Raw genomic sequence first — 24,000 nt, 5'->3', positions numbered from 1 at the left:
ACGTCCTGGTTGATGTGAAACAAGTCGCATTCCATGTGCATCTCAAAAAAGAAATTGTAAAATTATGGGGGTGGTCAACCATATCTTAAATAGGAGGGGGTCACAATTTTATGCCTTCAATAAGCAGATCTTTACAAGACAACTTTCATGGCAAAAATTCATAGAAATCTCTCAAATATTCACAAAGTTATGATGTTGTGTGCCAAATGGCACTCGTAGGGAGTAAAGGGTTATAAGTGGGGCTAGATAACTTGTAGAGTGCATATTAAGCTTATATAACGACTCGGCGGACAATAACAGAATAGCCTGCAAGTCTAATTTTTCATAGAGTAAACAAGATATAAAAGGCTCTGAATGCTGTATAATTGTTGCACTTACTTCAATACGCTTGATAATCTTCTTTTCCGTTTTTCCAAGTCAGTCGCAGCTTCCGTGTGTCGATTTGTTTCATCGTTTCCAGCCATTTTGCAGAAATTTGTGACATGTTTCCAATAAAACTCGGTTTAAAACTTATGATAGTCTCGAAAATCAGTTTTTTTTTTCGTATTAAAAACAAGTAAACATTTTAAATAGAAACTAAAACGAAGAACTATTGACTAGAAAACTGCATGTGCACTTTGAAGTGAAAACCCGCTGACAAGTTAGGCTCAACTAAAGGTTGTGTTAGTATAGGAAATAGCACGGTTTCTAGGGGTATTTGGGATAAATACCGGCTCGTGATATTTCAAAATTCCCCAAAATATCACGAGCCGCCGCGGCGAGTGATATTTGGGGAGTTTTGAAATATCACGAGCCGGTATTTATCCCAAATACCCCGAAGAAACCGTGCTATTTTTTGTTTATACTACAAGGCAAAGAAATTTTGCATTTCATATAACACACATATTTTTATTTAGTCACGCGCAGTTGAATGGCTTTACAATGACATGTGATTAAACATGTGATCGCTTAAACATCACATATGGTCACACATCACACAACTGTGATGAAACTGTACTCGAATGTCTGTAAATCTCAGTTCTAAAGAGTGAAAGTTTTTAATGGGCTCATCAATCAAAGTTTAACAATCATCTGCAATCGATTCTGCCTGTGGAACACTACACCTCGGCTCGGGAAACTTCTGGCTAAGCTGGTAGTTGATGGTCACTTGACAGCTGTGGAAATTGTTGATTGTAGTCAACCGCTCTTCATTCGTCATCAGCGTGTTTTCCACATCAGAGGAAAGGCCAACATTCTGAAGAGGACGGCGTTGGTTGGACGTGCTTGCCTGACCGTCAGAGCTTATGATTGAGGAAATCAGCCGTTGTTCATTCTCATCGCCTTCCTCGTAGTCGGCTAAAGAGCGCTCGTTTGTATGGCCAGTGACGCCAATAATTGCGGAGCGAGGTTGGTTGGCAGCTTTGAGTTTCTTCACCAGCGTTTTGCGTGCACTGTGGTTTGTGAGCCGTTTACCTTCAATCTCGCCCTGAAGAGCCATAGATTTCATGAAGGAATTAATGCTGTGGATCCCCATTCTCTGTCGCTTATACCACACTTGAGACTTAGGGCGCTCAATCACCGCGAGGCAAAATAGCCCACTGTTTTTCATTTCCTCGGGTCTGTGTGACAAGAACGTCTTTAGAAGCTTGACTGGACATCTTGGCCCACCAGTTGCAAACATTTTCGGCTGAACCACTCTTCTTTTTTTGCGAAGGCCGCCCTGACGCGTTTTTGTGGGATTTTCTTCGTACGTGATGTACTCGACGCCATTGTCGTCTTTGGTGAATGAAAAATCTTCGACATACATGTCATGGTGTTCCTGACAGCCTCGTAATCCGAAATGCTGCGTCAAAAGAAACCACATTGTGGTTATTAGGGACTTCGGAGACTGGCTGCCAAGGAGCCCTTTGGACCACAACAGCTCTTCATCTTCAGTGGTTAGTGCTTTTGATGCACGGGGACGTTTGCCGTAGCCCTGTTCACGGAGGAAGCGAGCTTTCCCTTCGAGTACTTTGCGACTGTTGACAAACTCTCTGTCCTTGGCAATGGAAATGCTGCTGCCTGCTTCCTTTAAATGACGGTCCAGGGACGCTATCATTACCCGCAAACTGTCTGGCTCGTAGTCTGAACCATCCTTCTTTCTCACCTCGGCGAAAAACTTCTGAAGCATCTCGTCAAGTTCCTTGGCTTCGTGGCTTACAATATCTGGACTGTATCCTTTTTCTTCAGCCCATGTGGTCCAAACAGTAACCCAGGTCTTAGTGCTTTTCTTTGTGTTCGAATTTTCTGCATTTTCCTTAAATCGTTGTAGTTCTTTCGCGTCACAATCGGGAAATCTATCCGCCATTGTTTTAAAATTAGAAACAATAATTTTTCAGTTACCATGGAAACTGGCTGTAATTTTTACATGTAAGTATTTCAAATTTGGCTTAAATACTACTGGTCTTAGCCAATCACATTTCAGAAATTTCTCAGCCTGTAGTATAACAAGTAACGCGTGACGTTGGTATCCGGCCGGCTGTGTTCAGAGAGGCGAACAGTTTTCCGAGGGCGTAGCTCCAGGAAAACTGTTCACTTTGACGAACAGATGACGTCCAGGCACAAATATCCGAGCATATTTTCGCGCCAAATTGGGACTATTGTGTTAATTACCCTCGAAATATTTTTCGCAACACGCACAGTTTTGAAAATTCATGGAAAATTGGGGAATATCACTGGGATATTCCCCAGTTTTACCTTAAATATATTCAGTCACGTGACGCGTTTAGACCAATCGTGCGCGAGCGAAACCTCGCGTACTGAGGATTTAGGATTCCGGCCCGCTCAGATGCTTGAGAAAAAAATAAATATTTTTATTATATAGACACGAGTGTTTTACTGGAAAATACACCACTCGTAAAATTCATACGAAACCACATCCGGGACTCTAATGGCCTATTTTCCATATCCTCACTAGTGAAGATATCGATGATTTCATCTGTTTCACTGATATCAAGTTTGTCTCTTAAATTGTACTTAAATTTGTTGCATCGAAACATCTTCGGGTCTTCCTCGAAAGTCCTCGGCAATCTTCGGAAATCTTTAGTAATCTTCAGAAATTTTCGGAAAATATTCGGAAACGTTCGTGTGACCTTCGGCCAAGTTTTGGGAAATCTTCGGCAATCTTCGGAAAATGGTCGGAAATCTTCAGAAAATCGCCAAAAGCGCCGTTATCAGTATGTATATATAATAAAAAAAACATTACACGTTAGCTCGAAGTTATGAATTTTATGTTCTCGTGGCAAGAGCAATATCTCACGAGTGAGCTGCGCTCACTCGTGAGATATTGCTCTTGCCACTCGAACATAAAATTCATATCTTCTCGCCACCGTGTAATATGCAGTAGTCATAAAGAGGAGATTTGAAACTAGTAAAAGTAGCATTAGCTAAGACCATTGTGCCAGTGAGTAAGTTCCAGATTCTGGTTGTTCTAATAAGAAAAAGATTGCTGAATTTTTTTTTTTGTATCATAAAGGCAAAGCTAACAAAATAAAATATCTAATTGATTAATTAATTACAAGACAAATAAAGAAATGAATTGATATATATATAATTTGCAGACACTTCACAAACAGAATATTTTTAAGCTATTTTATTTTGTGTTAAGTGTGTTAGCGCTATGACTTGTCGTTGTGACGTCGACATTTTCCGATGGCGGGAAGATGTTGCGAGAAACTGCGTAACGAAATTCTTTTACTGTTGTAAATGATGTTTTTTAAAAAAATTATTATCACGGAAAAGGTGTAACTCTGTCAAATAAAAATTTTACTGGCGTAGCGTCGGGGGTAATACAATACAATACAATATAATACAATATAATACAATACAATACAATACAATACAATGCAATGCAATACAATAACAAACCTACCCAAGCAATCCGGCAAAATATGCAAAGCTACACGTATACACAAAGCAACAAGGCTGCAGAACATTCAAGGAAACTGACAATATACCCTTAGAAGGTCTCCCTTCATTATGTGTTCATGTCTTCCCAGGGGTGCTTGGGTTTACCTTTGCCATGTTTCCTGGCTACAGGTATGTACTGCAGTCCTCTCAGAGTCGCAGCCCAGTTCATTATATTTAATTCCCACATGTAAACTATACGATCAACCGTAGTAATTCATAGATTCCGAATAGTCCCTCTTTCGCCTGGAAGCGGGAGGGGAGTACTCTGTGAAAAATTGGGTGGGGGTGTCCGGCCCGCTTTAAAAAACCCTTACCCTATTAATGACCAAAATCTGCAATTTTCAATATCCTATTTATGACCTGATCCTAAATCAAGACCCTGTTTCAGACCTGCCTTATACTTACTTCCCAGTTGAGACCAATGTTAAAGGCGTCGTGAAGGACTTTTGTTGATCGGTCTTATCCATAATGATGAAAAAGTAGCTTCTTCTAAAAAACATGTCCAATTCAAGTCTAGAGTGTAGTCCGTCTTAGTCCATCGTTGCGTGATGCGAGAGAAGACCACACCAAACAACGCCTCGGCACAATTCTGGTCCCTGGATTACGCGCGGCCATTTCTTTCTCCAGGTTAATTATTTACGGTCACGCTCGACGGACTAAACGAAAGAGGGACTATTCGTAGTCTACGTATTTCGTGCTGTCTTTATAAATCTACCTTCTGAACCCTTTTAACCAGGTCGTCCTAAAATGATTTGATACGTTTGTTGAAAGACTTTCCTGTCTTTTCTCTTTACTTAAAATCACCCAAATTATGTTTGAGGAGTCGTCTTGAGAATGTGCGACCCCATGGTAGGACAAAATTCCTTTCAAGGACCTATTATGATCAACCCAGTCTGAAAATGCGACCCCAACCAGTGGCACATTCCCAGGAGACTATAAATAGGAACTAAACCACCCCTTCCCCACCCCCTCCTCCCGCGCTCAGCTCAGGTTAAATTTGTCAACGAATTTCGGTGTGGCTTGGTCACATTCCTTGGAATCAGAAACCGAAGAACATCCATCAAAAACAACGATCATGATTGGTTTGTGCAATGAAAAAGATTATCATAATAAACAGCAGATTCTTTAGAAGAGCTAAAATAAGAAAGTCACAAGACTTCATTGTTTCCAGTTGAGTTCCGAGAAAACCTTGCTTCACTCGCTTGTCTCTGAACGCGACATGGATATCAAGACGTTGCTCCATAATCTCCGTGAAGAAGTGTCCTGTTCGGTGTGTTCCGACATATTTACCGATCCAAAACAACTCCCATGCTTACACAGTTTCTGTCTACACTGCTTGAAACAATGGCATAGGACGAGTCATGGCTGCGACACCATCAGATGTCCGAAATGTCAAGCCGTTAGCAGATTACCTGAAAGTGGCGATCTCAAAGATCTTCCAACCAGTTTTTATCTCAATGGCTTGATTGATGTGCTGGCAATCAAAGAGTGCAGAAACAGCCCAGTAACATGTGGAAATTGCGACAAAAAACGTTCCGAGACTTCTTACTGTTTCCACTGTTGCATATTTTATTGTCAAGAGTGCGTAACTGGACACAACATCATGCGAAGAAATAAAGATCACCGTGTTCTGGCGCTAGAAGACTTTCAAGACAGGGACTATGAAGATGTGTTGAAGCGGCCTGTGTTTTGTCCTAAGCAGGGGCATACAGAAGAAGAACTGAAATTCTTTTGCAAGGACTGTGAAACGGCAGTTTGCCAAACTTGTGTCCTATTGGAACACAAAAGCCATACAATGAACTTAATCCAAGAAGAAGCGGAAACACAGAAGATTCAGATGAAATCAATGGTTGAAACACAGAAGAACAGTTTAAAAGCAAAGAAGAACATCATTCGTCGACTTGATGAAGACTACGCTAAGCTCATACAACAAGGCGAAGACGTGAAGAGAGATGTTCAAAAAATTGCTGACAATTTGATTGCCGTCATTAAAGCGAAGAAACAAAGTATTTTCTCAGCCGTGGATAATCAAACAACCAAATCGCTAGAAAGTGTGACAGAGCGTAAGAACAAGATCGAGGAACAAATAGCGGCCATAGAATCATCGATAGAAAAAGCTGAAAAACTTTTAACACGAAGTATAAACGCTGAAGTTGTGCAAGTCAAGAAATCACTGGAGAGCATCTTCGAAGGAGTTGATCAAACCGAGCCTATTGATGGTGACCCTGAAGGTCTTCTAGTGCGTTTAACTTTCGCGGAAAATCAAAAAATCTTAAACACTGTCAACACCGAAGAAATTGGTTCTTTGGAAATTCTGCAGCAAACAAAAGCAAGTCAGTGTATCGCTGAAGGCAAAGGACTCGAGGATGGAATTGTTGGACGCGAAGCACAATTTGTTTTGACGACAAGAAACGCTCAAGCAAGACAGTGTTATTACAAACACGACCGTGTAACGGTAGAGATCACAGACGAACAAGGACAAGAATCCGCGACGGAAGTACGAATAAATGACAATAAGGATGGAAGCTACAGGGTCAGCTATTCACCCAAAGATCAAGGTAGATACAAAGTGACAGTAAAAGTAAATGGAGGACATGTTCTCGGCAGTCCTTTCACCGTTAAAGGACAGCTATTTCAGGTCAGACCAGTATTATCTTTTGGAACTAATGGTTCCTCTGTTGGAATGTTTTACTATCCCTGGGGGGTTGCGGTGAATGCCAGGGACGAGGTAGCTGTAACTGACTGTGAGAACCACAGAGTTCAAATCTTGAGCAGTAATGGAAATTACTTAAGATCCTTTGGTCGGAAAGGTAATAAAAACGGGGAAATTAATAATCCAATGGGAATAGCATGTCATAAAAATGGAAATATTTTCGTGGCTGACAGTGGCAATGCTAGGATCCAGATTTTCAGTGGGGAGGGTGAGTACGTAAGTTCGTTTGGTGGGAAGGGAAGCCTTGATAGTCAGCTCTCTAATCCTTGTGGTTTATCTGTAGACAGTGATGGTAATATTATTGTTGCTGATGCAGGTAACAAGCTGATTAAGATCTTTTCTCCTGATGGCAAGTTTCTGATGAAGATAGGTGGGCAAGGTTCTTTTACTTTTCCTATCCACTGTGTTCAGTGTGATAGATATCTCGTAGTGTCAGACGGAGAAGAACATTGTCTGAAAGTTTACGACAGGACTGGAAACTTTCAGTACAAGTTTGGAAGACAGGGTGGAGGGGACGGGAAGTTTAATAAGCCCCGTTGTTTGTCACTGAACAAGTCAGGACACCTGACGGTCTGTGATTCAGGTAATCATAGAGTACAAGTATTTCAACTAAATGGAAACTTTGTTGGCAAGTTTGGAACAAAGGGCAGTAATTTAGGAGAGTTGAAGTTTCCAAGGTCTGTGGCAATTCTAAGTAATGGCCGAATTGTTGTGTCTGACCAAAGTAACCATCGTATGCAGATATTTGAGTGAAACGATGTCTGCTCTAACTTATGATAAGTGTCATTATTTTGTTGTTAACGCATTAGGTTTAGCTGATGATGAAGAAAAGAAATTCAAACACAGAAGGACAAAATATTACTATGTCTGTAATCCCAATGTAGAAAGAGGTGATTATTTTGTCAATTTTACATTGAAACCGAGGAGAAAAAAAGTCAACGGGATAAGGGGAATAGCATTTCATAAAAATGGAAATATTTTCGTGGTTGACAGTGGCAATGCTAGGATCCAGATTTTCAGTGGGAAGGGAAGCCTTGATAGTCAGCTCTCTAATCCTCGTGGTTTATCTGTAGACAGTGATGGAAATATCATTGTTGCTGATACAGGTAACAAACTGATTAAGATCTTTTCTCCTGATGGCAAGTTTCTAATGAAGATAGGTGGGCAGGGTTCTTTTACTTTTCCTTTCCACTGTGTTCAGTGTGATAGATATCTCATAGTGTCAGACGGAGAAGAACATTGTCTGAAAGTTTACGACAGGAATGGCAACTTTCAGTACAAGTTTGGAAAAAAGGGTGGAGGGGACGGGGAGTTTAATAAGCCCCGTTGTTTGTCAGTGGACAAGTCAGGACACCTGATGGTCTGTGATTCAGGTAATAATAGAATACAAGTATTTCAACTAAATGGAAACTTTGTTGGCGAGTTTGGAACAAAGGGCAGTAATTTAGGAGAGTTGAAGTTTCCAAAGTCTGTGGCAATTCTAAGTAATGGCCGAATTGTTGTGTCTGACGTCAGTAACTATCGTATGCAGATATTTGAGTGAAACGATGTCTGCTCCAACTTATGATAAGTGTCATTATTTTGTTGTTAAAGCATTAGGTTTAGCTGATGATGAAGAAAAGAAATTCAAACACAGAAGGACAAAATATTACTATGTCTGTAATCCCAATGTAGAAAGAGGTGATTATTTTGTCAATTTTACATTGAAACTGAAGAGAAAAAAAGTCAATGAGATTTGCACTCTTTTTGTAAGCAGTGCAGATGGACGAAAATATTCGCGAGTTCAAACTATATTTTTTACAAGTATCCATTATTGCAAAATGTTCCATATTCCAAGTTGTGATTTTGAGCTAGTATACAATGTTCAACATTCCCTCTTTAATATTTTGTAATATTTTGTCTTTCAAACGTATATATAAGGCATCACAACATTTAATGTTTGATTTTGCAATAATTTTCACTAGGTGATTGACATGCAACTTTTATAAGGGTTGTACCTAATTAGTAAATTGATTAATTTACCAAATTTCTCAGCTTAATTAATAAGCTGATACATGTATGGTGATATTGTTTAATCAATTTTAGTAGTATGTTTGTATAGAGGTGTACAAGACCTGTGAATGTACCATTGAAGTCTCAGCTAAGAATTGTAAATTAAAAACATAGGAATATACTGCAATGATGCACTTGAGGATTTCCTTTAAGGCATGAAAATATATTTTATCTTGTATAAGAAATAAAATAGCCTGGTGTGGATAATTTAATTTGCATAAAATTTGTTTTCCTATATTTTGAGCTTGAGGTTTCTATCGGCTGATAGTCAGCAAGAGACGAAGCTCTAAGCCAACTCAGTATTGAGGTTAATAGAAACCAAAAGTGAGCTGTCAAACTGTTTTAGCAGAACCTACTGAACGATCTATCACACAAAAAATGATCTTTATTACAAAAACTCCACGAAAACACGAAGTTGAAGCCATTTTCTAAGATTGACCAGCTCCCAGTGTCATCTATCGATCTTTTGACGGTCCCTGTGAAGCCAATCACATTGCATGTTTACCTGATAAGTGATCAGAGGTAATGCTATTTACAGTTCGTCTTGCTTACATAATAATTTTGTCTATTGTTTTACTAAAAATAAAACGTGAGGAGAAAAGTTTAACCTCCTTATTGAAACAAATAAATACATGTAGTTTCTAGCTGAATGAAATACTTGTATAATCTTGGTCTGAAATTTTTAATAAAGAGAGTTTGAGTTTCAATTAAAGTTGCTTAATACTTTGTGTATATAAGTTTTGTGTAGATACTATTTTGCATGCTGTTCTACATTTTTCAAGACCTCTGTCCTTATAGTAATAAGAATATGATTATCTGTTTCGTAAATTCAGAAAGGGGGCACTTGTTTGAAAGACTACGCTTAATCAAACCATTATGGTAACATGATACATGTACATACTCATAGGCCCTAAAATACAAGATGAAAACCATGACTAGAGTATTTTTGCAGAGAGAGCTTGATCATGCAAACACTTTACAGACATTCCTTTCATCTACATCTGGTTTTTGTCTTAGAAATTTGTTTCTGTGAAGTTTCTTGTCACCAAAATAATACTGCAATGAGAAGATTCAAACAAAAGATACAACAGGATCAGCAGAGAATGAAGTCAATAAATACTTAAAATTAATTTTTCTTATAAGAAACAGACTTAAATTTATCTCAAATATATGGTGTAGATATACAGTATCTATGTTGAAGAAGTTAACATTAGTAAGAGTTATTATTTGTGGCATGTTAATGTTCAAGAAAGAAAATTAATTACATAGAAGATGAACAAACCACAAACATATATAATTCTTCTAGTGATTTGATCTACACATGACCAAAAGAATTTATGACAAATTATTAGTCTGATACAGTTTGTGATAATGATAAAAGGGATCTACAATTATTCGCATTTCAGCAAAAAGATAACCCAGAGATTGACTTGCAGTATTCCCTCCGTCTCACTGGTGGGCAACAATCCCCCGGCTGAAGAGCGCCAAGATCCGCAAAGTGGGGTTTTTATTTAACGAAGAGATTCCATGTTGCTGTACATCTGTTAAGTAATAGATCACAGATGAAGTCAAAATTTGGTAAGAACAAAAAAAGTCGCGCACAAGCCATTAGGCGAGTGTCACTGTTGCTGATGTCCTTACCACATTTTAACTTCATCTGCATGTGATCTATTTGTTAAACAGATGCACAGCAACATGGAATCTACTTGTTCATCATAAATAAAGAAACAAAAAGACAAGTGTTTTATGGTAAAGTTCTTATGACTCGTTCATAATAACTTTACCAAGCCTGCTCATCCCCCTCACAGGCATTTGACAGACATTTGACAGGTTGTAGCTCCCCACCATGGCGCATTTGCTTTCAAATGGCCGCCCATGGGTGGGGCATTTGACAATTTAGTCAAATACAAAGAATTACGTATATAAATTGGTACTTTTAAAAACCGGAAGCCCACAAAATATTAAACGTCAAAAGAATGTACTACATATTAATTCATTTTCTGACATTTAACCCATTGGAAACTAGCTCATGCCCCACCACCACCCCCAAAAATTCATTTGTCTTCAACGTGCGAGAGAATCAAGGAGAGAACGGAGTGTGGTGTGGGTCGTTGGTTATGAAAAAAGGGCCTAGACGGTTTAAAAGAAACCTTGAAAGGTAAGTTACTGACATTTTTATAATAAAAACGTAGGGATGAAAATTTTAACTTGAAGGTGATAAAGGTGAATTGACCTTCATAGCGAGTTTGTGGAGATGACATTTAAAGCATTAGTCCTTTGTCAGAGCAAAGACTTGATCAAGACCGCGTTCAAAACGTCAGCTGTACAAAATCACCATGGTGATCAGTTTACTTCAAATGGTATCGGTAAATAGTAAAGTGCTGTAAAGTACATGTAGTTGGTCCTGTTATATTCATATTCAATTATTTCCTCTTCGCATATGAGGAAAGATGTAACAGAAGTCATATGCATACTGTAGTTAAATGTTGCCAGTGTAAAATGCAGACTGTCGACTGCGCACTGTAAACTGCAGACCGGGGGTTAAATGCAGACTGAGCGTAAAATGTAGCCTGCATAGCAAGCATTCCCATACAAAGAGCTTTTCCGCATTCTGACCAGATGTAAATTGGAGCAGGAGCAAAAATTCGATGAAGCAGGGGTTGGTTTGCTTGCCTGCAAACCCCTTGATTTTGAAAAACCTGTTTGCCCATGAACGGGGCTACTGATTGGCACCGCATGGCCATCTTGATTGCCAAGTGTATCAAGTTTGCTCGAATGTTTCCAGGAATAACTTGAGTGTGACTTGCACAATGTCGTGGAGGAAGGTTTGTGAAATTGTGCTATCCTTAGCGAAGATTTATCAGACTTGACATGGATGGTACGTATTCAATTTTACTCAGAAGACATCTTTTAGAGGATAAATTCTTAAGGGCTCTATATCCCGCTGGCTTCAGCGAAAGCTTTTAAAATCTTTCAGCTGCTGTTTTAATTATCGATCGTATGCGAAGATCAAACAGGAACCACATAAGGAGAACCAATCTTCTTACTTGGAAAAACCTCGCTTTGCTTTACTGAGTCATTTTTTGTGTCCAGATAATGAAAGACTGAATTTTAGAAGCCAGCGACTGGTTGTAACTTGTTTTCCCATCAAAGGCGAATTTACTTACAGCGACAATTTTCAAACAAAGGCCTCCGATTTCCAGGCGGTTGTATAATTCAACGGTTAAATATGTTTTTAGCAGCAAGAGAATGAAATGGCCATCAAGCTAATGAACATTTAGAGTTAACCCACAGGAAAAGCTGGTCTTACCGAACATTTGACTTAATGCCCACCCAACGAGTTTGTAGATACATGTAGCAGTATTATGATTTTAGCTCTGTGACAAAGTTGTCAATCCATAAATGAACTCAACCATGAGAACCAGTGGGCGTTTTTGAAAATCAAGGGGTTTGCACGCAAGTGTTCCCTCTCTCACCCCAGCACCCCCTACTTCGTTGAGTTTTTGCTCTCGCTCTAATTTACGTGTGGTCAGAGTGCGGAAAAGCTCTTCACACAGGAACGCTTGCCACACAGGCTAGCTAAAATGCAGACTGCAGACTGGGAGCAAAATGCATACTGCAGACTACAGACTGTTCAAGTGTACATACATACATACATAAACTTTATTGAAGTGTCAATAAGTATTTAGCTCTAAGCTAAGAGCTAACTGGAGACACTTATCTATCGTGTCATTTATTTATTGTGTTATTTATTTATCGTGTTATCCTATTTATCATGTTACAGCAGAATCCCAGTAACTCGAACTCGCATAATTCGAACTCCCCCTACTAACTTGAACCAAGTCCCATTTCCCTTGGATTTGACCCCACTTTTCAGTCATTTTAACTCGGTTAACTCAAACTCGGATAACTCGAATTCCCCAGTAACTCGAACTCAATTTTGTTTCCCTTGATAAAAATTTGCCCCCGATAACTCGAATTCTGGTTCATGTAACTCTCCACGGATGTCATCCCATTAGCTTTTGTGGTCATTTAATTGGTAAAACACTCAAAACTAACACCACAGTAATTTGATTTTAATTAGTGCAATTGCAACCAACCGTTCACATATTTGACAGTCATTGCCCGATCTTACGAGTCATACCGGATGAAGCAGTGCTACAGTGCAGAACGTTATAAAAAGTAAACATGCATTTCTAACAAGATAAGTTTTATTTGCACTGTACTGTACACTGAAGTGCTGAAAAATCGGTGAACTATGAATTATTAACATGGCAAGTTGGATATTCAATCGACCCCGATAACTCGAGCCCCCACTAACTCAAACTGTTTTTCATTTCCCTTCAGAGTTCGAGTTACCGGGGTTCTACCGTATTTCCATTATTGAGTGCTAACTGTAAACAAGCTAATCATGGTGCAAACTAACAATGACTCCGATTAGCCAGCATACCACTCTGGTTAGCCTGAATATCACTCAGCTCTCTTTGATGGAAATGAGTAGTGATGGTGGCTCATATGAGCGGTAACCAATCAGGAGCCGAGAAAGACAATAGGCTATTGTTTGGAGAACAATGGACGCTATTGTTTTCCAAATCCAAGATGGCCGCCACAAATTTCAGCCAATCAGGAGCCGAATTAAGAACAATGGGTGCTATTGTAATAGTAGTAGTAATAGTAATAGTAATAGTAATAGCAAGTAGTAATAGACGCTTATATGAACGGTAACCAATCAGGAGCCGAATTAAGAACAATGGATGCTATTGTAATAGTAGTAGTAATAGTAATAGCAAGTAGTAATAGACGCTTATATGAACGGTAACCAATCAGGAGTCGAATTAAGAACAATGGATGCTATTGTTTTCCAAATCCAAGATGGCCGCCACAAATTTCAGCCAATCCGGAACCGAATTAAGAATTCAAGATGGCGGCGTCCACGAAAGTCGGCCATGTTGGAAAACAGCCCACCAGCCTCGACGGAGGACTGGGATCGGTCTCACGGATTTCCATGACGACACAAATCACGCCAAGGTCACGCAAAAATTGTCATGCAACTTCAAAGTCGATACTTACAGTGTCCTGTGGTCCTAAACGACAGAGGTCTGTCCGGCAAGTGGCTAGACTGAGAGACTTGGGTGCGACTGCAGCTTAGATAGGGTGTGGCAAAGCATCCTGGGACGGTGACATCACCGGTATCCAATCAGAATACTCACAACCGGGCTTCCCCAGTCCCCCTCTCTTAAGGAGAGCACTAAACCAAACATCACACAATGTCAAATGTCACGAACTTTAATAGCAAATCTTTTGCGCTAACATTAAAAGATATGACGTCATTGCCATGTTGATCGAGTAAAAAGACCAGTTTCTATCGTCATCGCACAATGTTTCAAATGAACTTTAATGTCCAAAACGTTTGCGCTAAAATTACAGAAAGCTGGTCATTGTGTCTCAAATCAGATAACACTATGAAAGAAATGGAACAGAAATAATTTGATCTAGCGTAAATGCAATCTTTGACGAGTAACGAATAATAAGCGAAGACAAAAATTTATAGGCTAAAAGGTGAGAAGAAAAAAATACCATTGAAATGCTTCAAGTGAAAATGAATTGCTAATGGCAGTTTGCAATAAAATCTAAACTCCTTGATCTCGACTGTTCCCTTGAGAAAAGCATCATTCAAAGGAATCTTGAACAAACAAAAGGCATTTTGGGCGACGATTGAAGAATTAACATAATTAGTCAGAGATGAAACATGGAATAAATTAAAACCGAAAAGCACATGTTTAGAAGCTGAAATCATGATAGACTGTATCTTAACCCTTGAGAATAAAATCAAACGAATTTCAAACAAACGTTTCGCGCTTGAAGTAAAGATTTAACTTCATTTACAAACACTGCAAATCGCTCCTAATTCAACAATTATAGCTGTCTAAGCGGGTTTCCAATAGCGCCAAAATAAATCACTTACATCAAATATAGTCCTTTCCTTCAAAGCGTCACACAACTAGCAATCGCTCAACTCCATAGGCACGAAGACAGGAAAGAATGTTACGCTTAGAAAAGAAGACGTGTGCTGAACGTTGTCACAAGTAAAATGAATTCTCTCAAGACCGATTGACTTATAAACGGGTATTCACAAAACAATAAACAATGTCGCGTGGTTAACAACCAATGAGAGGATGGGGGATGGGGGGTACGCGACATCACGTGGTCAAGAATCAATGAGAAGACGGGGGATAGGGGTTATACCGCACAGTAATAGAATTTTTCCGCGGTTTGGAAATTAGCGGAAAAATATTCTCTCGTCGGTATGAACTCTCTAGGGGTTTTGAACAGGGTATTTAGGAGTGGTTTTATGCTAATTCGTCCTCTTGGTGCTCTTTTCTGGAGGTGACTCGCTTTTATTTGTGTTGCTCTCATCCTTATGGAAGACTCAGCAGGAACCAGCACCTCTATTTCTCCAGAACTGAGTGCTGTTTTAGATGCCCAGAAGAATGCAATTTTATCAGCCGTTAACTCCCAGATCCAAGGACTTCAGACCAACCTGCTTCAAGCCCAGTCTGATTTAGCGGTTCAAATTGCGACGGATCTTCAGCCCGACAATTACGTCTTCAAGAAGAAAGGAAACGAGCAACAGTTTAGTTTCAACCGCAAAGTGGCCAAGACGAGTAATTTGGCCCTGAAAGCCCTGGAAGGTGGAAATATTCCTAAAGCCAAGGAAGAGCTTAACAAAGGTATTTCTTTGCTAAATAATAGGCAAAAAATTATTAAATTGGCCGACAAATCTGAATTCGGTTGGGCTACGGTGCAAGAGTATGTTTGCGACGATTTGGCCGACGACGAGGCCGACGCTTCGAAGATTAAAAAAGCCGAGAAAAGAGCCGCCACTAAGATCAAAACACTGCAAGAGAAAAAGAGGAAAACTAGTCCTAAAGGTTCCTCTTCTGCGCTTTCATCTTCTAGCGCCTCCAGAGTTGGCGTTACGTTTAGCTCTTTTCCTCCAGCTACTAGTTATTTTCGTCCCCAAGGTCGATACCCTTACAACTCATTCAGAGGCCTCGACATGTGCTTTCGATGCGGTAAACGAGGACACTGGGCCAATATGTGCCCCACCAAAGACAAACCGTTGTCTTCAGGATCAAAACCTTAATTTTTTGGATCGGTACGAATTTGAACAGGATATCGAGGCATCCAGCTTTACTCAAGGAAAACTGCATGCGAACTTCACATTTTGGCGTGATACTATCCAGGCTTCGGACTTTGTTCTAGACATTATCCAGAATGGTTACAAGATTCTTTTTATGGAATCGCCTTTACCGTTTTCGATTGAAAATAGATCTTCCGCCCTTCGTAGGGATAGTTTTGTTCGGGAGGCAATTTCAGAGTTGATGGCACGTGGCTGTGTAAGGGAAGTTCAGGAATACCCTCAATTTTGTAATCCGCTGCACGTCGCTGTCCAGTCTTCAGGGATGTTAAGACTTATTTTAGATTTGTCTCATTTAAACAAATTTGTCGTCAAAAAATCTGTCAAGTATGAAGATTTAAGAACTGTTCTTCAAATCTTTTCGCCTGGGATGTTTGTCTTCTCCTTCGACCTCAAATCGGCATATCATCACATTGACATTTGTGAAGAACATATGAAGTTTCTGTCGTTCAAATGGCCTTCAGTCGATGGCGTGATGCATTTCTACGAGTTTAAAGTGCTACCTTTTGGTTTAACTTCAGCGCCGTATATTTTTACAAAAGTCATACGTCAATTAGTTAAGTTTTGGAGGGCTCACGGCCATTTAGCCTTGATGTATCTAGACGATGGCATCGGGGGAAATTTGTCTTTCGAAAGTGCCGAAAACATTAGTGTTCAAGTTCGTGAGGACCTGACTTTGGCCGGTTTTACAGCTAATGACGAAAAATCAAATTGGGAACCTGTCCAGAAGTTAGTCTTCTTGGGATCGGTTTTGGACTTCCAACACGGTTTGATTCATATTCCCGAAGAGCGTATTCTCAAGCTGAAATCCTCCATTGCTTCCTGTCTTCAAAAAAGTAGTTTTTCAGCCCGTGGTCTTGCTTCAATTACGGGGCAAATTATTTCTATGTCGTGTGCTGTCGGTAATATTACTAGATTGTTGACAAGAAATTGTTATGCGGCCCTAGAGCAAAGAACCTCCTGGGATCAGCCTTTGGACGTGTCCCTTGAGATTCGTAATGAGCTTTTATTTTGGCAGAACAACATCGACTCCATTAATGGCAAGCCTATGTCGCCCAAGTCAAGTGCTGTTGGCGTTGTTTATTCTGACGCAAGTGACACTGGTTTTGGTGGCTATTTCGTTCAATGCGGTCAGGATTTTGTGTCTGGCACTTGGTCCGAAAAGGAAATGCATACCAGTTCTACTTTGCGAGAAATTTTGGCCGTTAAATTTGTTCTTCTTTCTTTACTGGACAAGTTGTCAGGATTGACTGTGAAATGGTTTACAGATAATCAGAACGTTCCCAGGATCATTTCATCTGGCAGCAGTAAAGGTCATTTGCAGACTGAAGCTTTGTCGATTTTTAACATTTGTTGTCATCGCGGTATTTCGATCGAGATGGAATGGATCCCTAGATCTCTGAATGACCAGGCCGATTTTCTCAGCCGCATTTACGATCCCGATGACTGGGGTCTTTCGTGGGATACATTTCAAAACATTGATATTGTTTGGGGTCCGCACTCTTTCGATCGCTTTGCTAATTATTTAAATGCCAAACTTCCGAGCTTCAATTCTAGACTTTGGAATCCAGGCTCGGAAGGAATTGATTCATTCGTTATGAACTGGGCGGGGGAGAACAATTATGTATGTCCGCCTATTTGCCTTATTCCGCGAGTGTTACTTCATATGCGTAACTGCAAGGCGTCAGGGACTCTTACTGTTCCGCTGTGGCATTCCGCTCCCTTCTGGCCAATGATTAGCGCTGGCGGCGATAAATTTTCCGATTTTATTGTTGACTGGATGGATCTTCCATCTTTAAAAGAAGCTTTCATTCCCGGTAGATGTAATAGCGTCTTTGGTAATGAGAATTTAAACTTTAGGATGCTTGCTTTGAGAATCCATTTTGTCTGAAAGTTTTTCCTCTTGTATTTTATATTGTTTTGTTGTCCTTTTTTCTTTCTTTGTACTCTTGGGGCCGTGCGGCCTCCAGTGAGCACACGATAGCAAATAAAGTTGTGTTTTTATGATCTGTTTTGGCGTTATTGCTGTTGCGCACGGCTGGAATATGTGGAGAGTATTTAGACGAGAGTAGAATTTTTCCGCGGTTTGGAAATTAGCGGAAAAATATTCTCTCGTCGGTATGAACTCTCTAGGGGTTTTGAACAGGGTATTTAGGAGTGGTTTTATGCTAATTCGTCCTCTTGGTGCTCTTTTCTGGAGGTGACTCGCTTTTATTTTATTTTTATTTTTACTCTCTTTTTCTTATGATTTATTCGTTTATTTATTTATTTATCATTTATTTATATCAGGGCCAAAAATTTAGGGTTCGTTCCTTTGAGCTCTAGATTCTAGGGCCTATTTGTGCACGAGATGTATGGGACCACATGTGCCCGGTAGGTAGGGCCTTTCTTGCTCCCTAGGAATATGGGATCACCTGTGTCTGAACTTTAGGTTTTTTACCCCCGAAAAGTATGAGACGTTCTGGGCTTATATTGTTAGGGAGATTGCTTGCCCATGAGTATGAATGGGACCATCTGTGCCCGAAGAATGGGGCCTTTTTTGCGCCCTAAAAATTCAGGAACTTCTGTATCTAAAATGTTAGGGCCGGTGTGCCTACATGAAGTATGGGACCATCTGTGCCCAAATGTTAGGGGCCTTTGTTTGCCCTTGAGAATGAATGGGACCATCTGTGCCCCCCTTTTGTTTTTTGCGCCCTGGGAATTAAAGTCTTTCTGTATCCAAATGGTTGGGCTGTGTGCCACCATGAAGTATGGGGCGATCTGTGCCCGATATATAGAAGCTCTTTTGTAGCGAAAGTGGGTAGCTATTTGTGTAGCCGAGACGTATTTTTTGGGCTCTTTCTCGAGCCCGTTTATGTCTTTTTTGTATTGCTATTACCTTTTTGTTCACGTCATGTTTTTCTTTGTTATTTTGCTAATTTGCTTGTCAGTTTTATTTTGATTTTAGATGTGTTTCAGTCAGAGATGTGGACCGAATTCTTTGCCACTATCCCCGACCATCTCCAGCCCTTGGTTAGTCGAGTCCAGGAAACCGTGCTCGCTTCCAGGGCCGATGGCACTATTCGCACTTACCTGGCTGGTTTTAGACGTTGGAAGTTTTGGGCGTCGTCTAATTGTATTCGCCACATGCCCGCCAACCCCTTTCAAGTTTCAGTTTACCTGCAGTGCCTAATCCTGGAAGCTAATTCTCCTTCTCCAGTTCTTAATGCTGTTTACAGTATCGACTGGGCCCAACAGCTGGCCGGTTTGCCCAAGGTCTCGGTGCATCCTATGGTTTCTGCCATGGTTAGCGCGTCTCAAAGGATTCTGGGGAAGGCTAAATCGAAGAAAGAACCCATCACTCCCGAGATGCTGAGGGCGCTTGCATCCTCCAAGATTTCAGATAAGTCTCCTTCCTTATCGGATTTGAGAACAGTAGCTTTATGTCTCATAGGATATGCTGGGTTTTTTCGTTTCAGTGAGCTATGCTCTATTCGAGCTTGTGACATAAAGTTTTTTCCTACTTATGTGTCCATATTTTTAGAGTCGTCCAAGACAGACCAGTACCGTGATGGGGCGTGGACAACAATAGCGCGATCAGACCTGGAAACCTGTCCCGTAAAGGCTTTAGAGCAATACACTGCTGCCGCTGAAATTGATCTTAGTGAGGATTTACCGTTATTCAGAGCCCTCTTGTCTCCTCGATGTACATCTAAAGTTCGACGTCAAGGCTTAAGCTACAGCAGAGCCAGGGAGATCGTTAAGGACGCTTTCAAAGACATTACTGACGTTTCCTGCATAAGTCTTCACAGTCTCAGGGCCGGAGGAGCCACAGCTGCCGCCAATGCAGGCATCGCTGATAGACTTTTTAAGAGACACGGTCGTTGGCAGAGTGAAAATGCCAAAGATGGTTATGTGAAAGACAATGTTCAGTCCCTACTTTCAGTCTCGAAATCATTAGGAATCTAATTTAATAAGACCGAGCCCAGCAGGTCGGAGGGTTTCTATCCATAGGGCTGGGGTTTTTCCTCTGCATTACCGCAGCGAGCGCGGCGAGGTTTTTTCATCCTATGGATGCTCGTTGGTACCCTCTTAGTTTTTCGCCTAGATTTTTCTCGTGACCATATTTTACTTTCCCTTTGTAGATATTTGAGTCCTTGTCCGTGCGGCCTCCAGTGAGCACACGATAGCAAATAAAGTTGTGTTTTTATGATCTGTTTTGGCGTTATTGCTGTTGCGCACGGCTGGAATATGTGGAGAGTATTTAGACGAGAGTGTCATTAAATTGTTATAAGCAGAACAGAGTCTAAGTCTTTACAACGTTTATTGAATAATAACTCAAAAGAAAGAATTGATTATAATTTTAACTCTTAAAGTCTTGACCGTCGCTATTGCACAAAGTGTTGGGAACTAGACTCGTTTCCAGTTTCACAGAGTCTTGGTCCCTGGCCCCAAAACGCACGATATTCTGCCGTAGTTTTCTTTGCTTTTGGTCATGAAGTCTTTGCCTGATCCGTTCCTTATTCTTGGCATAATAACGTCTCCAATATTCGTTGATCCGTTCCCTGTTGTTTTCACAGTATTGTCTTCGGTAATTTCTAATGTGCTCCTTGTTCTGTTGACAATAGGCTCCCTGGCTGCGGGCGAGTCGTTCTTTGTTGTTTTCATACCATCTTTTACGACGGGTTTTGAGAATTCCGACGTTCTCTGCACGATATTTTTTTTGTTGGGCCAGGATTCGCTCTCTGTTCCTTGAATAATATTTTTTGTGATAGGCCTTTTTACAGACGACCTTCTGGTCATTCCCTGACAATTGATTGGAGCAAGTCATCTTGCATGTGTAGCGTCTTACAAATAATGACTAAAACCCTGGAGTAACACACTCTTATAAGAGGCACATGGCTAATTCAGGTCTGTTCTTCTACTTCCTCTACGTCATCATCGTCGGGGAGTAACTTCTTCCGCATTAGTCTGTTTAGCAGGAATTTTCGTTTTGCCACTGCCGACTCGGCCGCTTCGTCAAAATCCATGTCGTCTTCCTCAATAAAGCGTCGAAGAGTCTTCATGACTTTACGGTGTATTGCGTCGAGTTTGATACGGTGAGTTCATTTTAGACGCTCTAAGTAAGTCCTTCGTAGCCTTCTTCTACTTACAAGTAGTAGGGCATTAAAAGCAGCATTTTCGGCATAGTTTTGGGATTTTCCCTTATCCAGGAACTGCTGGACTTCTTTCAGGTAGATTTCTTTGAGATCTTCCCCGACGTTTTGACGTAACGGACTCCACGGATCCGGTTCATCGTCGTCCGCTTCCTCTTCCTCTTCGGAGCTGCTACTATCCTCCTCTTCTTCCTGTTCCTCTTCAGGCTCCTCTTCATCCACCTCCTCTTCCTCTTCTACGTTTTCATCATTGTTATCTTCTACGGGACCAAAAATATCTGTTGAACGTGCTTCAAATGAGCCGAGTCGATTAAACTGATGTTTAATATACCATTTTGGGCAATGATCAGACATCCTCTCTCTTTCTTCGATGCCAGCGCGGGTATCCTTCGTGCGTCATAAGGTGACTAAACACGCGTTTCCTGTCATCACTGGCGGGATGTAAATCCAGGACCGTGTACCCAAACGGTCGTTCGGTCACTTTTTGATACGCGTCCATCATGTCTTGCCAACAAGAGGGAAAAGCTTGAAGTAGTAAATTCTTCATCCCTAATTGATCTCTTGGATTTTTGAAGGCTACGATGTAGTGGGCGTTCCTGGAAATACTCTTGGCGTATTTCCCTGGTGGAAACATGTCTTGGCACAAGTACAACACGGTGATATTTTGATGATGAGAGTGTTTGGTGAATAAGTCTAGCAACGCTTTGTCCTCACCTCCCTCTGTCATCAGATCGTCCAGTACGAGTAATCCACCCTTCGGAAACCATGACTTGAGATGGTCTGACTCTGGAATCCCTTCGTGAAATTGCACACCAGCGTCTTCCATGTCTCTAAATCCGTCTTGCCACGCCCCGTAGCAATAATGAATCGTAGTGGGGGGGTTTACAAACAATTCTTCCAAGTGATCCAAGAGTAACGATTCGGTAAAACAAGTCTTGCCACAACCAGAAGGGCCCACGATCAAAATACTGGAGGGTGTCTTGAACCGAAACGCTTCTCCCATTTCTATTCTACTAGGGATCCCATGGTGCTTTTCGGTAGGAAATGCTATATTTGGGACATCTCGTGTCTTTTCTGATCCACTGCTTTGACAACTATGTTTTTCGTGACGAATTCTACTGTCTGCGCGAGAGAATTGTCTATGACAATATCGACAATAAAGGGACATGACTCCTTGCTAGTTTGACTCAAAATGAATTGAGACAGTTAATGCCTTAGTTTTATACATGATTAATGATGTAGTTGACGAGTGTGGTGGAGGTGGTCGCGGCGGTGGTGGCGGTGGTAAATGTGGTGGTGGTGGTGGTGGTGGTGGTGGCGGTGGTGGTGGTGGTGATGGTGAATGTGGTGGTGGTGGTGGATGTGGTGGTGGTGGTGGTAAATGTGGTGGTGGTGGCGGTGGTAAATGTGGTGGTGGTGTAGGTGGTGGTGGTGGTGGTGATGTAGGTGGTGGATGTGGTGCTGGTGGCGGTGGTGGCGGTGGTGGCGGTGGTGGTGGTGGTGGCGGTGGTGGTGGTGGTGGCGGTGGTGGTGGTGGTGGCGGTGGTGGTGGTGGTGGTGGTGGTGGTGATGGTGAATGTGGTGGTGGTGGTAAATGTGGTGGTGATGGATGAGGTGGTGGTGGTGGTGGTAAATGTGGTGGTGGTGGTGGTAAATGTGGTGGTGGTGGTGGATGCAGTTGTGGTGGTGGTGGTGGATGCAGTTGTGGTGGTGGTGGTGGTGGTGGCGGTGGTGGCGGTGGTGGTGGTGGTGTAGGTAATGGATGTGGTGGTGGTGGTGGTGGCGGTGGATGAGGTCGTGGTGGTGGTGGATGTGGTGGTGGTGTCGTAAAAGATGGTATGAAAACAACAAAGAACGACTCGCCCGCAGCCAGAGAGCCTATTGTCAACAGAACAAGGAGCACATTAGAAATTACCGAAGACAATACTGTGAAAACAACAGGGAACGGATCAACGAATATTGGAGACGTTATTATGCCAAGAATAAGGAACGGATCAGGCAAAGACTTCATGACCAAAAGCAAAGAAAACTACGGCAGAATATCGTGCGTTTTGGGGCCAGGGACCAAGACTCTGTGAAACTGGAAACGAGTCTAGTTCCCAACACTTTGTGCAATAGCGACGGTCAAGACTTTAAGAGTTAAAATTATAATCAATTCTTTCTTTTGAGTTATTATTCAATAAACGTTGTAAAGACTTAGACTCTGTTCTGCTTATAACAATTTAATGACATTACTGTGCGGTATAACCCCTATCCCCCGTCTTCTCATTGATTCTTGACCACGTGATGTCGCGTACCCCCCATCCCCCATCCTCTCATTGGTTGTTAACCACGCGACATTGTTTATTGTTTTGTGAATACCCGTTTATAAGTCAATCGGTCTTGAGAGAATTCATTTTACTTGTGACAACGTTCAGCACACGTCTTCTTTTCTAAGCGTAACATTCTTTCCTGTCTTCGTGCCTATGGAGTTGAGCGATTGCTAGTTGTGTGACGCTTTGAAGGAAAGGACTATATTTGATGTAAGTGATTTATTTTGGCGCTATTGGAAACCCGCTTAGACAGCTATAATTGTTGAATTAGGAGCGATTTGCAGTGTTTGTAAATGAAGTTAAATCTTTACTTCAAGCGCGAAACGTTTGTTTGAAATTCGTTTGATTTTATTCTCAAGGGTTAAGATACAGTCTATCATGATTTCAGCTTCTAAACATGTGCTTTTCGGTTTTAATTTATTCCATGTTTCATCTCTGACTAATTATGTTAATTCTTCAATCGTCGCCCAAAATGCCTTTTGTTTGTTCAAGATTCCTTTGAATGATGCTTTTCTCAAGGGAACAGTCGAGATCAAGGAGTTTAGATTTTATTGCAAACTGCCATTAGCAATTCATTTTCACTTGAAGCATTTCAATGGTATTTTTTTCTTCTCACCTTTTAGCCTATAAATTTTTGTCTTCGCTTATTATTCGTTACTC

The 24,000-nt window shown here is 41.1% G+C and overlaps 4 protein-coding genes across 4 annotated transcripts; 2 read left to right on the top strand and 2 right to left on the bottom strand.

The window, feature by feature from the left end:
* Nucleotides 1-751: 751 nt before the first annotated feature.
* Nucleotides 752-2,458, bottom strand: LOC145477298 (uncharacterized protein KIAA1958-like). The gene has a single exon (XM_081455507.1). It carries the CDS (start codon nt 2,324-2,326, stop codon nt 1,061-1,063), a length of 1,266 nt encoding a protein of 421 aa, XP_081311633.1. The 5' UTR covers nt 2,327-2,458; the 3' UTR covers nt 752-1,060.
* Nucleotides 2,459-3,625: 1,167 nt separating this feature from the next.
* Nucleotides 3,626-9,703, top strand: LOC145477299 (E3 ubiquitin-protein ligase TRIM45-like). The gene is made up of 2 exons (XM_081455508.1): nt 3,626-7,253; nt 7,756-9,703. Exons 1-2 carry the CDS (start codon nt 5,147-5,149, stop codon nt 8,181-8,183), a joined length of 2,535 nt encoding a protein of 844 aa, XP_081311634.1. The 5' UTR covers nt 3,626-5,146; the 3' UTR covers nt 8,184-9,703.
* An 8,992-nt stretch (nt 9,704-18,695) lies between these two features.
* On the top strand, nt 18,696-20,141 carry LOC145477300 (integrase/recombinase xerD homolog). Its single transcript, XM_081455510.1, has one exon. It carries the CDS (start codon nt 18,858-18,860, stop codon nt 19,839-19,841), a length of 984 nt encoding a protein of 327 aa, XP_081311636.1. The 5' UTR covers nt 18,696-18,857; the 3' UTR covers nt 19,842-20,141.
* Nucleotides 20,142-20,507: 366 nt separating this feature from the next.
* LOC145477301 (uncharacterized) lies at nt 20,508-21,456 on the bottom strand. Its single transcript, XM_081455511.1, has one exon. It carries the CDS (start codon nt 21,380-21,382, stop codon nt 20,978-20,980), a length of 405 nt encoding a protein of 134 aa, XP_081311637.1. The 5' UTR covers nt 21,383-21,456; the 3' UTR covers nt 20,508-20,977.
* Nucleotides 21,457-24,000: the final 2,544 nt, after the last annotated feature.

The sequence above is a fragment of the Orbicella franksi genome, unplaced genomic scaffold (assembly GCF_964199315.1).
Source record: "Orbicella franksi unplaced genomic scaffold, jaOrbFran1.1 SCAFFOLD_255, whole genome shotgun sequence".
Taxonomy (NCBI): domain Eukaryota; kingdom Metazoa; phylum Cnidaria; class Anthozoa; order Scleractinia; family Merulinidae; genus Orbicella; species Orbicella franksi.
Note: the sequence above shows the minus strand (reverse complement) of the source record. Positions and strands in the feature narration are given on the sequence as shown.